The following is a 16,677-nucleotide window of genomic DNA, read 5'->3' as shown; positions in this document are numbered from 1 at the left end:
AATATTGAACACTGTGCTGCCTCGGAACCTTTTATTCAAGAATTGTTTCTGTGCAGACGGTTTTGGAAGGAGCACCGCTCAGGTTTGACATCTCTGTAAACAATGCTCAGTTCGTTATTGAGATCATAGTTTTACATTGATCTAATCGGATTTCTAGAGCAATCTTCACCATCAGGTAAGAATATTGATTTAAGTTATATTATTTTTATCAAGTTTGTCCAATTTTATTTTTAGAGAAGCATTTTAGCACGGTAAACACATTTATCACAAGTTGTATTATCTTATTGCCAACATAAACGATTTACAGAAACACGTAACGCTACATAAAAACGCATTAAGGTACATTCATGAATGATCAACATCAGCTAAAACGAGTCTGGAAATCCTCCTGTGAAGCTGTCGTTAGGTCTGCATTGAGTTCATCATGAATGTGAATCAAGGCACCGTCGGCAGTGATCCGGTGATACTCGCCACCGCTGGATATGATCATACCGTCCGGTTCTGGCAGGCTCACAGTGGCATCTGCACGAGAACCGTCCAGCACCAGGACTCCGTATCCTTCACGAGCAAGAGCTGTGCCTCGCAGATACACAGACTACACTTTTCAAATCGTATTTCAAATCGTAAAATCGCAAATCGTATTTTAAAAATGTACTTTCAGTTAATGTAATATTACAGAAATAAAAAGCAATTTCAGTATACCTTAATGATTGTCATGTTTCTTAAAACACTTAAAAAAAGTAATAATTGTAATAATGACATATTAGAAGTTTAGGTAACATGTAATGTCATTTGAAGAAGTACTTTTATTTTGATGTTATGACTAAGATACTAAAGCACATGTAAAGTATAATTTTAGCTAAATTTTAAGTATAATGCAGCATCATTACTACAAATGTGTAATTACAAATATATTTAAATACTTAGTTGATGTGCATTATTTTAGTAGAAATTACATTAAAATATATTTTTGTTACCATAAATGGTTTTTAATAATACATTAAGCAATTCACTTTAACCATATTTCAAAGACAATGTAAGTAATTATAAAATTACATTTAAAAATGTACTCAAGTCCTATCTAAGTGGCTCAAAAAGCACACTTAAGTTTAACTAATTGCATTTCATTTAGCTCAAAACTTCAAACATTTTCATTTAATTGCAAACAACATTTTTTGAAGTATATTATTTCCATAATAAGGACTCTGAAGTGTACTTTCCCCCCCACAAGGAACTGCTGGTACATCCTGTGCTGTAGGATTAGTGAGTTTATTTAGGTGCAAAAATACCTTCAAGATGCTTAACTCAAACACCAGCAGGTCAATTCCCTTGAAGTGACACCTGATAGGAGCATGATTGCTGCTACTGGTAAGTTCAGCATGTGCCTCGTTATATATAAAGCTGTAAATTATGCAAACAGTACTTCCCTTTCATCTCTGCCTGTATAGTTTACACACTGTAATTTTTTCTCTCTTGCATTTTAGGTTATCAACACATACGCATGTATGACTTAAACTCAAATAATCCAAACCCTGTGATCAATTACGATGGTGTCAGCAAGAACATCACATCTGTTGGTTTTCACGAGGATGGGCGGTGGATGTACACGGGTGGAGAAGACTGCATGGCTCGCATCTGGGACTTGAGGTAGGGCCTAATGAATGCCGTCTGCTGTGTCTATAAAGGCTGTTTAGAAATGTGTTTCTTGAAGTACTGTTTTCATTCAGGTCAAGGAATCTACAGTGCCAAAGAATATTTCAAGTCAATGCACCTATTAATTGCGTGTGTCTTCATCCCAATCAGGTCAGTTGGATATTGTTTTAGTTTCAATATTTTATTATCTGCTACTACTGCAGCTATTACTACTGCTCACAAGAACACCAATCAAAAGTACATTTTCTTTCTGAATGTATTTGCTTTAGGCTGAATTAATTGTTGGGGACCAAAGTGGTGTTATCCATATCTGGGATTTAAAAACAGACCACAATGAACAGCTCATCCCAGAGCCAGATGTGTCCGTCAATTCAGTCCATATCGATCCTGATGCCAGTTATATGGCTGCAGTCAACAGCTCGGTCAGTAACCAATAACAAACAAATGTTATTCAATATTTCACACTACTAATGTGGTTGAGATAATGTGTACTGCATATATATCAACACTGTATCAGAATCAGGTTTGGTTATTGTTTTTGATTGTAGGGCAACTGTTATGTGTGGAATTTGGCTGGAGGAATCGGCGATGAGGTGACACAACTGATACCCAAGACCAAGATCCCTGCCCACAAACGCTACTCATTACGTTGCAAATTCAGCCCAGACTCCACGTAAGTGTCTTACAGAAAAGCTAAACTAAGGAACCGGGAGAGATCAGTGACTTTTTGTTTTACAATTATTATACAAATCAGTGCATCAATATTTTCAACTCTTTGCTAGATTGTTGGCCACATGCTCTGCTGACCAGACCTGTAAAATCTGGAGAACCTCCAACTTCTCTCTGATGACAGAGTTGAGTATAAAGAGTAACAACCCAGGAGAGACGTCCCGAGGCTGGATGTGGGATTGTGCCTTCTCTGGAGATTCACAATACATAGTTACAGGTGAACATACACAACATACACAGTCCAAATGTTTTACTAATACGAGAAGATCATAAGTTTATATGACCATTGCAGAATCTTTGGTCCCACATTATATGAGGTGTCTTCAATAGCATAGTTCACCTGAAAGTGAAAAATCTGTAATCATTTGCTCACCCTCAAGTTGTTCCAACCCTGTATGAGTTTCTTTCTTCTGTTGACTACAAAAGAAGATATTTTCAAGAATATTGGTAACCAAACAGTTGTCGATTGCCATTGACTTCCATAATATGAAAACAAAATGCTATGGAAGTCAATGGCTTACCAATATTTTTCAAATGATCTTCTTTCGTGTTCAACAGAAGAAAGAAACTCATACAGATTTGGAACTAGTGGAGGGTGAGTAAATGTTGACAGAATTTTAATTTATCCCTATCTATCCCTTTGTATTTGCATAAAAAAAAAAAAATTATTGTTTGGTACAATGTACTTATTGTGTTCATGTTGTATTGCAAAACACTTTTGCTGCTATTGAGGTAGGATACATGTAACTTTTACAGTCCTGTTCTGCATGTACATACTACTGCACATTGTAGTAATTTCAATAACTGGGTAATAACTAGGTAGTAGGCCTGAACCTACCCCTAAACCTAACCTTAACCCATGTATTTACTTATATTACTCAGTTCTGTCTTGGATATGTAAGTACACGTACAGCAAAATAAAGTTTTGTGGTATGGTTAGGTTTAAAGGTGGGTTAACGGCTTTGTTATTACAGATGTTTCTACTAGTGCTGTCAAATCAATTAATCACATCCAAAATAAAGGTTTGTGTTTGCATAATATATGTATATATAAATACATGCACATACATGTATATATTTAAGAAATTTATAAATATGTGTACATATGTACATGTAAATATTTCTTATATATATAATGTATGTGTCAGGTGTTTTGACCTAGTTTTCTCTTGTGTTTGATTGTGTTCATTGCTCCCAGATGTGTCTCATTATTAGTTGATCCCTTCACCTGTCATGCCCTCGTTTGTGTTGTGTATTTAAAGTGTTCTGCCCTATGTTTCTGTGTCGAGTCTCTAACGTTAGTTCCCCATTGCTACGTGCTTGTTCCTGGTTCCTTTGGATGATTAACGACTGTTATTATTGTTATTCTCTCGTCTCTTCGTTCCTCACTCCACCGCAGTAAGCAACCATGACAGTATGTGTGTGTATTTATATATACATAGAAATATAAACAGCACACACATATATTACGTAAACAAACTTTTATTTTGGATGCGATTAATCGATTTGACAGCACTAGTTTCTACAGATATTACAGATTTAGTTATTTGTAGGTATTTTTCAAATATAAGTACAATGTAATAATATGTTTGTAAGTACATTGTATCAAATTATTAATTTAAATTGTAGTAGATAGTAGTAAAAGACAGATGTAAAATGGGTCTGAATCTTATAGATGTTTAATATTTTTTTTAACACTAAGAGATTTGTTTTTATGTTCCGCAAGATAAAATAATACTTTATACAAATCAAACTATCCTACGGAGCCCTGCACATGACATGCAAGAAAAAATAAATAAATCGTGCGCACGATTTACTAATTTGTTCCCTCGATTTGCTAAATCGTGCACATAATTTACTAATCCGTTCTCTCGATTTATAAATAGTGTGCTCGATTTAGCAAATCGTGCACACAATTTATAAATCAAGAGAGCAAAATAGTAAATCGTGCACAAGATTTAGCCTACTATTTAATTTAAAAAAAAAAAAATTTCCCCTTTCCCTGCATGCCATGTGCAGGGCTCCGTACTATCCTGTTCAGAAGTTTACTTTCTTTTTCTTAATATTGTGTATTGCCTCTTGGAGCATCAATAACATACTTTTGTAATGGTTGAGTATCAGTCCCTCAGTTGTCCTGAGTTTGCAGACTGTTCTTTTTTTTATATATATAGAATCTTGTGAAGAATTTGTATTTATGTTTATTTTGATGTAATTTTTCAGCCTCCTCAGATAACCTTGCACGCCTGTGGTGTGTGGAGACTGGAGAGATCAAACGGGAGTACAGTGGCCATCAGAAGGCCGTGGTGTGTTTGGCCTTCAATGACAGTGTGCTTGGATAGTATGCAGAAGCAGCTCATTCTTCTGGTCATAACATCTGCATCTCATAACCATCCTCATGGTATTCAATGGACAGCATACAAGTGTAAAAATCAAAGTTTTTGTTGCATTAATGAAAACCCTTAATGATGATAATGACTGATCAAAAAACGTTCTAAATGTTGTATCCTTATCGTAGCAAATTCAAATGTATGTTAGGATGCATGTACTCAGTTTTTGCACCTACAAGATTTGTCAATAAATATATTTAGCTTTTGATTATCCAAACATCACTGAATTTATTCCCTTTCTAGAATTAAATACTCATTCAAATATCTATAAATGTTTGAACATAATGGCGCTTTATTGTAGACCAACAGTGTTTTCCATTACTCATCTGCATCAGGTTACAAGATACAAGCTGGAGTGAGTCTTAGAGCAGAGTCATGTTCAAACGCCACTGGAAAATGGGGCTAAATACTAGAGAAGGTGAAGATAAGGATTTAGCAGATAACATGACAAGATGGTTCCACCTTCGTTGCCAGACTGGCATTAAATATGGCATTTGTGTAGCCTCTCCAGTTGGTCTCATGGATGTGAACGCATTTGTTTGTTTCCCTGGCATGTGCTGGTACACCGTCAGTGGAATGTCACTCTGGCAAGTAGTAGAAGCACACAGAAACACAAATGTTGCTGGGAAAGCAGATGTCGATGCAGAAGTAAATAAGTCTTTGTTTCCCGGGACCTTCAGGAAAAAAAGAAAAAAATCTCAAGGTTCTTATTTCTATGAATGTGCCAATGACAATCATAATCGATGTCCTGTTCCTCGTTCATGCTCTGCTGGTTGCAACTCTAAAAAAGGTCGCAACTTCATCTCACTGCACTACTGGATTAGGTTTCTGTCACTGTGCTCTTTAAAGAGCAACTCAGCATGTTCTTGGCTTGTTACGAAGTGTCTCCTATACATTCTCTTGTCGCAGAAATAATTTTTTTCCGCAGAAGGAATATTCTGGCTACAATTTTAGCTCAATACAGCATTTTGATTAACACACAACTTTTTTTCTTTACAAACGAAGTGAGGCACTTACAATAGAAGTGAATGGGGCCAATTTGTAAATGTTAAATTCACTGTTTCAGTAGTATAGCAACAAGATACAGTGTAATCTATATGCGTTTAAACATGATTTCAGTGTAAAACTAATAAATATCCTTTATAGCTTTTCTATGTGACGTTATATCCAAATGAACTTAAGAACTTAATCGCAATTTATCTAATCTGACCCCTGATTTCACAGACAAGGCTTTTAAGCCTAGTCCCAGACTAAAATGCATGTCTGAGCCGTTTTAATTTAAATCTTAAAATATCAGTGCCAACGTTTTGTCTCAAGATACACACCAGTAATGTTTTTTTTTTTTGTCTAAGGCACGTTTATAAAAGATACTTAAATGTCCTAGTTGAACTATGGCCTAATCCTGGTTTAACCTAAACCCTGTCTGAGAAAACCAGCCTTAATCTTACAAAGTAATCATAACGCAACTACTTTACCCATTAAATATTATAAAAGTTGTAACAGAAGAATGTAAGTGGAATGTTTATATGGCTAAAATTATATGCCGTTTTAAGTATTAATTGGCCCCTTTTCAAATCTATTGTAAGCGCCTGTCATTGTAACCTTGTCTTTTGTGGTAATTGACATTATGCCACAAATGTGGCTGATTGATCATAACTCCTTAAAAGTTTGGGGTCAGTAAGTTGTTTTTATTTTTTTTGTTTTGTTTTTGATAGAAGTCTCTTTTGCATTTATTTTATACCAATCTTAAGCGTCACATGATTCTGCAGAAATCATTCTAATATGCTGATTTGGTGTTTTAAGAAAAATTGAAACCAGTTTTGCTGCCTAATACTTTAGTGAAAGCATTTCACTTTCATCTTTTGTAACATTATAAATGTCTTGACTTTCACTTTTCGATTAGTTTATTGTACCAGAATGTAATATTGTAGTATTGACTTACTCTTACCATCAGATCTTCTAGTCCAGTACACAGAGGCCTGCTGACAGAGGGACTGAAGAGGTTCTTGAAGGGTGGAAGCTTCCACACGACTGCTGGACAGCACTCCCAAAAACTCTGTGTGTTTTTCAGTCTGATTTCCCACCACCCAGACCTGACGAACCTGTGAGAATCATCACATATCTCACTGTATATCACTACCGAGTAAATTATCCTCTAATGTTGTGATACAGGCTCACTATATTGTTCCTGTGTGAACGCATACGCTGTATAACTCCCAATCGTATAATTGTGTCTTGAGGGGTTTAAGTGTTTCCTCTAGTACAAAAGGCATTTGTAATTACACCACTTACTCCTCTGAGAGATCAGATAGACACTTGCTAAAGCGGAGTAATGCTTGAGCGAGCCTGCGACAGGCAGTTTATGCTTCTCAATAGCTCATTGTGCAGCAAAAATTGGAAATCTTGTTCAAAAGGCTATTGACCATGGATTGAGTTTCCAAAAAGTTTTCTAATGGCTTTAATCAAATGCAATGATGCAAAAATCTCAACTGAGACCAAGGTTTTAAGTGGTCAGCGATACTTATCGGTTCATCAACCCATCCCGTTCTGCACAGATCATAACCCAGTGCATGAATCACCTTGTTAAGTTCTGAGAAAAGTGTGTCCAACACAGGTCTCTGCTCTGTTTGGCGGAAAAGAGCTCTGTCTTTCCAGTATAGTGACTTATAAGAGGAAAAAGCCAACAGAGTGGCCATTGTGCACCCTGTGGTCCCATCCTGTAATGCGATCCAGCCAAGGTGGATCAGATGGTCTGTGGAATTCGGACTCGGCTACACTAAAGCCCTCCTGAGTTGGTGCGGTCCATTAATCCCTTTCTGGAGTCACGGAGGAGAAAGCAGCCAAAAGAGCTCTCTAATCTACCCAAGAGCACTGGGGTGGTGCCACGTTCAAGTGTCAGTCAATTTGACAGCCACCTTTACGTTTAGGTACATATGGTGTATAAATTCTTAAAAAGCTGCTGCGTCCGAAAGAACAAGATCCGGTTAAATACACCAAAGCATTTCACTCTGACATTCTCGTTCATATGGTAAAAATAGGAGACTTGACAATTACATTTCTGTGATTTTTCAGTGTCACATGATCTTCCAGGAATCATTCTAATATGCTGATTTGGTAACATTTCTTATTATCAATATTTAAAAAAATTGTTTTTTAAGTTGCATTGCTTAATATCTTTGTGAAATCCATTATACTGTTTTCCCCCCTATTTTTTGATAAATAGGAAGTTTAAAAACAGCATTTATTTGAAACAGAAATCTTGTTACATTATAAAATACTGTCATTTTTGATTGATTTATTGCATATATGCTGAATAAAACATTCATTTCTTTCAAAATAAATAAATCTTACTGACCCAAACTTATAGTACACTCTCAAAAATAAAGGTTCTTTATTGGCATCTATGGTTCCATGAAGAACATCCATGGAACCGTTTCCACTGGACAAAAGGTTCTTTATAATGGAAAAGGTGCTTAGATACTTAAAATGTTCTTCACGCCAAGAAAAGAAATGGTTCTTTTAAGAACTGTCCACTGAAAGGTTCTTTGAAGAACCCAAGTTGGTCCTTCCATGGCATAGCTGCAGTGAAAACCCCCTTTTGGAACCCTTATTTTTTTGCAGAGTGCAGTGCATATATTTAATATAAAGTAATATTGTACGATTAGTTTGCCATAATCACACAATCTTCTGGTCCATTACAAAAACAGGAGACTCAACAAGCAGAAATCTTTTACCTGTTGCTCCGACTTGTTTAGTTGAGACTGCACATTCTCGTAATCCAATCTTTCCATCCGGCGAAGAAAGCAGCTGTCCTGGTTGTCAGGTTTATAGCATACCAGCCCCTGAGGAAGAGCAATATATAGGGAAATGTCACTGAGCTTTAGAGGAAAAGCCTAATCCGTAGAGAAAGAAAAGGGCCTTACGTGTCTCATGTCAAAAATCACTGTGGAGGTGTGGTTGGCATGGGAAGTCACAGAGTAAGTCACTACGCTGTTGTGCTTGTCAATCAGAGCCGACTGACTGATCAAGTCACCTGTGTGATCGGGAAATCTGACAACCTGCAATGAAGACTGTGCGGAAAAGTTTTCGTTTTCAGTGCTAAAGTTTAAAGCAAGACACAAGTGATATCATATCACCATATTTTCCTTGCTGATTAATCACAGTACATCAAAACAAGTGTTTTGCATTTGTATTCAAAAGGTTTTTGAAATGTTACATTTAAATATGCAAATAAGGAATTGTGTAATTACATAGGCACTAATTTGCATAGATTGAAAGAAACATTGGATAAAGCCAGATTCAAAATTCTAGTCTGATTTTGATATATTAAAGGTTTTTACAGAGAGAATTTTGTGTACTTATGACTCCATAAAATACTGTCAAAATACAAATACATTTTCGCCATGTTTTTAGAAGTAAAATGGTATATAAATCAGGTGATGATATATGAACCATAAGAAAACAAATTGATATTTTCTTTCCACTAGTAGTGCATGGGGGGGAAAAAACAAACAATGGTTTACTGGTGTCTTGCCTTAAAAATGCTTGAAAATAGGGAATGCCTGGACTCTTACTTGTGCCTTGTGCTGTAGCCCTAGATGTGCGGTCACACCGAGAGCGATGATAACAATGAGCAGCATGGCAGCAATACAGCCCCAGAGAACTTTGTGAGGAACCCTAGAGGAGCTCATAGGACCACAGTGCTAGAAAATCCAAGCACACAATCATCTCCCTCCATGCTACATTTAAAGCATATTCACATTAAAGAATATTTATGGTTTGTACACATAAGCAAGCAATAAAACACAGCTAAGCAAAACTGACATATTTGTGAAACAATCTAAAGTATGCGTACTGCTAATGGAAAACAGCAATGAACTCTCACCATGTTCTGTGGGTCCTCCAGACTGGCTTCTGAACGCTTCCAGCACCTCACCATTCTGCCCTGTTTTGCTTCTCCTCACTGTACCTGTCTTACTTCTTTCTGTGTAAGGCAATGTTCATGACTGAGACTGACCAGCGGTGCCTGCGGTATAGGTGACTAACTCCTCTCTGCCATCCTCTGCCCCCCACCTCTTGCCTCACACCAGGTAGTCCAACCCACTGGCTGACTACCCCTATACCAGACAATAGACAAAGGAGACAGGTAGATCGGCACTGTGGACAGGGCTTTTCGTCGCAGAGCCAGTTTTAAAGGCATCGACTGGCCATGCCCTTAGGCTGCTGACGGACCAAGGTGACTTTAATAACTTCAGAGGTGGTTATAGTGAGAAAACTGAAGTGCAGTCTCATTACAGGGAACCCAAAAATTAAAACGGTGTCATCATTTACTCACTCTCATGTCGTTCCAAAACTGGGTGACCTTCTTTCTTCTGGGGAACGTGAAATAAGACATTTAGATGAATGTCGAGAACCACAGTTTTCAAAATATAATTTCTCGAAACATTGTCTTTTATGTACCCCAGAAAAAAGTAAGTTCGGTAAGTAGTGAATTTTCATCCATTTAAGAAAAAGAAAACGTAGTACACTTTTCATTAACAATTCTTATTTATTTGATCCGTTAAGCAAAATGAACACTTTGTTCAAACCATGGTGAAGAAGTAAAATCCTACCAGGTTTACGGGTTCGTGAGTGACAAAGCTGTCAAGTGCAAAATATAATAATTAAAAATATTCATAATATTCTCTCACTCGTTATATTACAAGTACAGTGAATTAACAGTACAGAATTGAACAAGTACTTCTGATAAAATAAAAACAAACGGCACAATTTAGACTAAGGGTCACTTGTTTTGTAGCACCTGAGTGTTACTGACCAGAAAACACATATTACAATTTTTTTTAGACAAAATAAAACAAACTTTAACACTAAAATGAAAACGTATTGCCCTTATATTACCTTAAAATAAAAACGGTGGGATATTTAAAAAAAGAGGTAGGCCAGTTTGAAATGAAGCCTTGATGACATACTGCATATATTTGTAGAGACAAACAATTTCTATTAAACCTATTTAGATGAACTGTAATATTAAAATATTGATACCCATATATTGATAAATATTCTCTATTAAAGTGGGTAAATTCCAAGCAGACGCTGACTATGCTTGTAGTGCAGGTAAAATGTCAGCAATGCTCTCTATATAGTAGTCAGGCACCATTTTCTGCCGTTGTGGACATTCACTCTTCTGGTTTGCCTCAGCTTCTGCTACAGTAGAAACTCCCGTGAGGGTCAGCAGGGTCTTCAGGCCACAGTTTGAGCCTAGCATGATGTCCGTGTCCAGTCTATCTCCGACCATCAGACACCTCTCAGGGTCCAGACCGAACTGGCTGGCCACACACTCGAACATGAAGATGTTGGGCTTTCCGACCACTTGAGCTTGGCGCTGCGCAGCGGTCTCTACCGCCCTTAGGAGGCACCCTGTCCCTGCAGACAAGCGGAAGACAAGGTCGTTGTGATAACACGACACGACACGACTCAAGGTAATGCATATTTGTGATGTCATTCATGTCTGCTTACCCGGGACCGCTTTGCCTCCCTCCAGAGGCAGCCTCGTGTCCGTGTTAGTTCCCACGAACTGACAGTCGGGGTTCCACAGGTACTGCAGAGCTCTGTTGAGCTTCATGTAACTGAAATGCTCATCAAAGCCGACCAGTACAGCTCGAACCTCATTATCGAGAGGAACATTCGCCCAGTCTTTCTGAACTCCTGAGACGGGGTCAGGCCCCACACCGACCGGCCGGATCCCCACGTCCTCGAGCTCCTGCCTCATCGCATTGCTCCCAATTAAATAGACTTTTCCGTCGAGTTTACAGACATTTTTGAGGTACACCGCCGAGCAGTACGCGGTCCCGAACACCTCGTCCGCGGAGGCATCGAAACCGAGTTTGCCTAATTTATCCGCGTACATTTGTCGGGTTTTCGTGCTGTTGTTTGTGACAAAAAACACCCGTTTTCCGTTTTTCTTCAATGAATTGATAACCTCAGGGGCTCCAGGGATGGCTTGGTCCCCTCTCCATATTACGCCATCGCAGTCAAACAGCACACTGTCCACAGAGTCCAGTAACTGTCTGCTCAGAACTCCAGTCAGTCGCGTACACTTAGATGCAGCCATTCCTCAAGTTACTCTCGATCGTCTTTCTTGTCCTCGGTCCGTCCTAAAATAACATTTGATCTTCACCTATCGACGAATAGTCCGCTGACTAGACGGAGATCAGCTTATGTCAGAATGACAGCGAACTGGAAATTACTAGTTGCGGCAACCGAACGGCACACTGCCTTGTGCAAGTGATTCATCGTTTGACACTGTACGTGACGTTTTATACTAGTAAAGCACTTCCGCACCGGTTTAAAGGGCCAGTGACCCTAATAAAATGTTATGAAATAGACCTTGGGTAGGTGTCATTTTAACATTTTTAAATCATTTTAACATTTGAAACCCAGGCTCTGAGGAAAACATGTACTTTACTCTGTTATAGAGTATTTTTGTAGACCAAAACCACAAAAAAATTTAGCATTTTTAAAAAAGCTATGTCTTGGAAAAGGCAGTTGTTAACAAGTGGCATTAAACCTACTCCACTCACACACTAGTCTGCTTTCATGTTGCATTTAGAGCCACACTCTAACCCATTATTCTAACCATTATTCTATATTCTATATATACACACACAGAGAATTCAGAAACTATTCAGACCCCCTTCACATTTTTCAATTTTGTTATGTTGCAGCCTGATACTACAATTGTTTAAATTCATTTTTTTCTCATTAATCTACACTCCATACCTCATAATGACAAAGTGATTTTAAATTTATTAAAATGAAAAAACTGAAATATCAAATTAAATTGATTGGTAAATTAAACCGATTGGACATGATTTGGAAAGGCACACAACTCTCTATAAAAGACCTCACAGCTGACAATGCATTTCAGAGGTTTGCCAACCGCCAATAAAAATTTAAAGAAGAATGCATATCAGAGCGAAAACCATGCCATGAAGTCAAAGGAACTGCCTGCAGAGCTCAAAGACAGGATTGTATTGAGGCACAGATCTGGGGAAAGCTACAAAAAAAAAGTCTGCTGCACTGAAGGCTTCCAAGAGCATAGAAGCTTCCATAATGGAAGTTGGAATGGAAGTTTGGCACAACCAGGACTCTTCCAAGAGCTGGTCGTCCAGCCAAACTGAGCAATTGATGGAGAAGGGCCTTGTGAGTGAGTGAGTGAAGTGACATGTGGCCAAGTATGGTGACCCATACTCGGAATTAGTGCTCTGCATTTATCCCATCCAAAGTGCACACACAACACACCAGGAACACACACCGGGAACATCGCAGTGGGCAGCCATTTTTTGCTGCGGCGCCCGGGGAGCAGTTGGGGGTTCGGTGCCTTGCTCAAGGGCACCTCAGTCGTGGTATTGAAGGTGGGAGAGAGCGCTGTACATTCCCTCCCCCCACCTACAATCCCTGCCGGTACGAGACTCGAACCCGCAACCTTTGGGTTATGAGTCCGACTCTCTAACCATTAGGCCACGACTTCCCCTTGTGTAGACTGGTGACCAAGAACCTGATGGTCACTCTAGTTGAGCTCCATGATCATATATGCAGATGGGAGAAACCTACAGATGGACAAACATCACTGCAACACTCCACTGATCTGGGCTTTATGGTGGTGTGGCCAAACTCAATCCTCTCCTCAGTGAAGACGCATGAAAACGCACTTGGATTGTGCAAAACAGCACCTAAAGGACCCTCAGACTCCGAGAAACAAGATTATCTGCTCTGATGAACCTTAATTCTAAGCATCATGTTTGAAGGAAACCTGCTCTACTCATCACCTGCAGAGTACCATCCCAAAAGTAAAGTGTACTGGTAGCAGCTTCAGGCTGTGGGGGTGTTTTTCAGCTGCAGGGACTGAGAGACTGGTCAGGGTTGAGGGAAAGCTGAATAGAACAAAGTACAGAGATATCCTCAATGAAAACCAGATCCTCAGAGCATGTCCTCTATAGAGTGAAAGTGATACTTTGACTCAAATTCTTCTGAAAAGATAAGTCAAATATTTCAGAAACAAAAAAATATTATCTCCATAAAATAATTTTATTCACCATGAGTGGATAAGAGCTTTGGATGTATCAAGGTATCAAGTCCTGATCATTAACTTTAACCCATGTATTATTCCCCATAATAGAAATGTTGCAACGTCCTCTGTAAATTGCATTGCTCTCCTAAATGCATAATGATAATTGACACGCAAGGTAAAAGTAGCATTCTTTTCAATGGCTATTTTAACTTTTTGCATCCTTTCAAGTTCATTTTATTCTTCCTAAGTCCAACACAATCTCGTATCAGTTCGTAACTACTTTGTTTTACTGAATTGGCGGCTATTTTGTATAAATTTGTACAATCACATTTGTACGCTTTCATCCAATCTGCTTATGCCCTGTTGATGGTTAAGATTTAGTGGGTTATGGGTGAACCTTTTAAGCTTTCTTTTTTTTTTTTTACTAAAAATCATGTAAGTTAATATGAAAACATACTAATTCATACAAAATCACAACCTTGTAAAATACACATTTTATAACTAGATTGGTTTGTGCAGATGACACAGACCTTGACCAGATAATGAAATGACACCTCGGGAGGATACTGTACAAAAAGTGAAAGTAATATAATGATACAATGTGAAAAGATAAACTGTGGAAATTATGGTGCAGCAATGACAGTAAACCTTGCTTTGATGTAACAATTTCTGGGAGAGGGGAGGCCATAATAGGGCAGTGTGTTCTACGAATCAGATGGCAGGAACCTTTGAGTTGGCCAATAACCAGGTACCATTTTGTGGAAAAGGGGTAACAGAGCATATTTGAACATTTATAAATGTTTTTTTTTATAATAAAATGTGTGACCCTCTGTGAAATCCAGGATAAAGTCTTAAAATCTAATTATGAGATAAACATCAAAGTTTGATTTCAACCATTAATTTCACTATGATTTCAATCTTTGATATGGTCTTACTCAGTCAATATTAAAGATACCAAGGTTACATTTTCACAGAATGTTCTTTACCTTATGAAGAATTTTATGCAGAATCAGTAAATCACTAAAAAAAAATACTTTAGCTGGGTTTTCACAGACCGGGTCACATATATACATATTTAAAAAATGTAATTTGATTATATTTAATGTTATTAAATGAAATATTTTTGTTTTACACCCTAGGTCGTCACATGCAGAATAGTGTTGACATTGGGTCATACATTGCATTTACGTATGCAGTCACCAAATATGCAATCTTGCCAGATACAAATATTACTGCCTCAAACCAAGCCTCCAAGCTAACAAGGCTTGGAGGCTTGGACCACCTATGTCAGCCCGCCAAAACACTTGGGGTGGCTGTGGCAGGAACAGCTTTCACATGGAGCGATGGCCACTCATGTCAGATCACGGACTCTGGAACTGTGGCAGTAAATAATGCAAATAAAGTTTCCATTTCATTTGCACTATTTACATTTTCCTTCTGTCTTCATGTCTATTTGATTACCTGATATGAAAAAAGAACTCAGCATTATTGTCTGATTATTAGCTAAACTTTACATCTGCTCTCTTTGTATTAAACTGTAGGATGACTATACCAAACTGTACAGTCAGAAAATCAAGAAAAATTCCTTCATCCATAAGGCTTTTTTTTTTTTTTTTTTTAACAAAGCCACTTGGCTTTGGTGTCACTCTTTTCGCCTTTTTAATTTGTTCTGTTTTTTATGATTTAGAACAGTGGGGTCCAATCCAGCTTCTGGAGGGCCAATGTCCTGCAGAGTTTAGCTACGACCCCAATTAAACACACCTGAACCAAAGCAATAAAGGTCTTTAGGATTGCTAGAATCTTCCAGGTATGTTTGGACAAGCTGAAGCTAAACTCTCCAGGATGTTGGCCCTTCAGGACCAAGACTGGACACACAATTGGTCTTCTTTGTTGTGACGAATGCCATCTTACGCTTTGACAAACCAGGCTCCCACCAGATGTCATCATTTATCATCTGCATGTCTCTGGGTTTTGGAAAGCGCCCACACACTAGTCTTAATAAGAGCACTCCCAGTGTTCCTGAAAGAAAGCGATTTGTCTGATGGATAAGCTTGAAATACAAAAGCATGTGGTCTGTGCAACATGCAAAAAACATATCTGGTGTTATTTGAGATATGTTTTATAGGACACAGTTTAACTTATCACTATAATTTAAATCCTAAATGTTTATGGCAGAATACTTACCACAGAATCTATTGTAGCCAGATTCTTGCAGGAGATCCCTGCATCCGAAATCAATCAGTTTGACTTTAAGGGTTTCTGTGTTGATCAGAAGATTCTCCAGCTTAATGTTATGGTGGAACACTACACGGCGACAGCTGATGTCAACGGCCGCTGTTGCCTTTGCGACGACAAACCATGCTATGTCCTCAACAAGGGCACCTCCACAGACCTCCAAAAAATCCCATAGATCTTTGCAGGGTGAGGGGCGTTCCAAGACCATGTAGTGTTCAGGCTGGTCCTGCTAGTCCCGCAGCTGAATGATATGTGGAACTCTTGGACCCTTATTAACAAGGATTAATAGTGCAACCTCTAATAGAAGGGGTCCGAGATGACCAGGCTAGAAGAAAGATCATTAAAAGATCAGTGGTAGATGGCTGTGCGTTCCCAAATAAGAATTTTTGTGCAGTCCATTTCTGTGACATCTATGGCAAAGAACCTTTAACATCCGAGGGACCTTTCAAACGGACAAAAGGTTCTCTATAATGGAAGAAGATTCTTCAGAGTTTTAAAATGTTCTTCAAACTAATAAAAATAAATGGAACTGAACTGTTCCTTAAAGGTTCTTTGTGGAACCAAAAATGGTTCTTCTATGGCACTACTGTGAAAGCCACCTTTT

General features: G+C 38.3%; 4 protein-coding genes across 7 annotated transcripts; 1 reads left to right on the top strand and 3 right to left on the bottom strand.

Annotated features, from left to right (window-relative positions):
- The first annotated feature begins 47 nt into the window (after window positions 1-47).
- mlst8 (MTOR associated protein, LST8 homolog (S. cerevisiae)) lies at window positions 48-4,954 on the top strand. Its single transcript, XM_016270736.1, has 9 exons — window positions 48-175; window positions 397-553; window positions 1,317-1,368; window positions 1,485-1,647; window positions 1,728-1,803; window positions 1,923-2,075; window positions 2,202-2,326; window positions 2,436-2,599; window positions 4,602-4,954. Exons 2-9 carry the CDS (start codon window positions 425-427, stop codon window positions 4,718-4,720), a joined length of 981 nt encoding a protein of 326 aa, XP_016126222.1. The 5' UTR covers window positions 48-175; window positions 397-424; the 3' UTR covers window positions 4,721-4,954.
- Window positions 4,955-5,026: 72 nt separating this feature from the next.
- bricd5 (BRICHOS domain containing 5) lies at window positions 5,027-9,990 on the bottom strand. Of its 3 annotated transcripts, none has more exons than XM_016270733.1 (6): window positions 9,654-9,990; window positions 9,343-9,471; window positions 8,692-8,838; window positions 8,503-8,610; window positions 6,711-6,870; window positions 5,027-5,442 (listed from the first exon to the last, which is right to left on the bottom strand). In XM_016270733.1, the coding sequence occupies exons 1-6, from the start codon at window positions 9,705-9,707 to the stop codon at window positions 5,348-5,350; spliced, it is 693 nt and encodes a 230-aa protein (XP_016126219.1). In that variant the 5' UTR covers window positions 9,708-9,990; the 3' UTR covers window positions 5,027-5,347. The 3 variants fall into 3 exon arrangements, with proteins under 3 accessions (XP_016126219.1, XP_016126220.1, XP_016126221.1); XM_016270734.1 differs by having other exon boundaries at window positions 6,717-6,870; XM_016270735.1 differs by having other exon boundaries at window positions 8,692-8,826.
- Window positions 9,991-10,315: 325 nt separating this feature from the next.
- Window positions 10,316-12,076, bottom strand: LOC107584220 (phosphoglycolate phosphatase-like). Its single transcript, XM_016270732.1, has 2 exons — window positions 11,285-12,076; window positions 10,316-11,191 (listed from the first exon to the last, which is right to left on the bottom strand). Exons 1-2 carry the CDS (start codon window positions 11,877-11,879, stop codon window positions 10,866-10,868), a joined length of 921 nt encoding a protein of 306 aa, XP_016126218.1. The 5' UTR covers window positions 11,880-12,076; the 3' UTR covers window positions 10,316-10,865.
- A 2,855-nt stretch (window positions 12,077-14,931) lies between these two features.
- On the bottom strand, window positions 14,932-16,677 carry LOC107584219 (serine/threonine-protein kinase pim-3-like). 2 transcript variants are annotated; one of them, XM_016270730.1, is made up of 3 exons: window positions 16,023-16,677; window positions 15,750-15,857; window positions 14,932-15,299 (listed from the first exon to the last, which is right to left on the bottom strand). In XM_016270730.1, exons 1-3 carry the CDS (start codon window positions 16,279-16,281, stop codon window positions 15,259-15,261), a joined length of 408 nt encoding a protein of 135 aa, XP_016126216.1. In that variant the 5' UTR covers window positions 16,282-16,677; the 3' UTR covers window positions 14,932-15,258. The 2 variants fall into 2 exon arrangements, with proteins under 2 accessions (XP_016126216.1, XP_016126215.1); XM_016270729.1 differs by lacking the exon at window positions 14,932-15,299 and having other exon boundaries at window positions 15,485-15,857.

Source organism: Sinocyclocheilus grahami, unplaced genomic scaffold, assembly GCF_001515645.1.
Source record: "Sinocyclocheilus grahami isolate Dianchi unplaced genomic scaffold, SAMN03320097.WGS_v1.1 scaffold57.1, whole genome shotgun sequence".
NCBI lineage: Eukaryota > Metazoa > Chordata > Actinopteri > Cypriniformes > Cyprinidae > Sinocyclocheilus > Sinocyclocheilus grahami.
The sequence above is the reverse complement of the archived record's forward strand: the minus strand, read 5'-3'. Positions and strand labels throughout refer to the sequence as shown.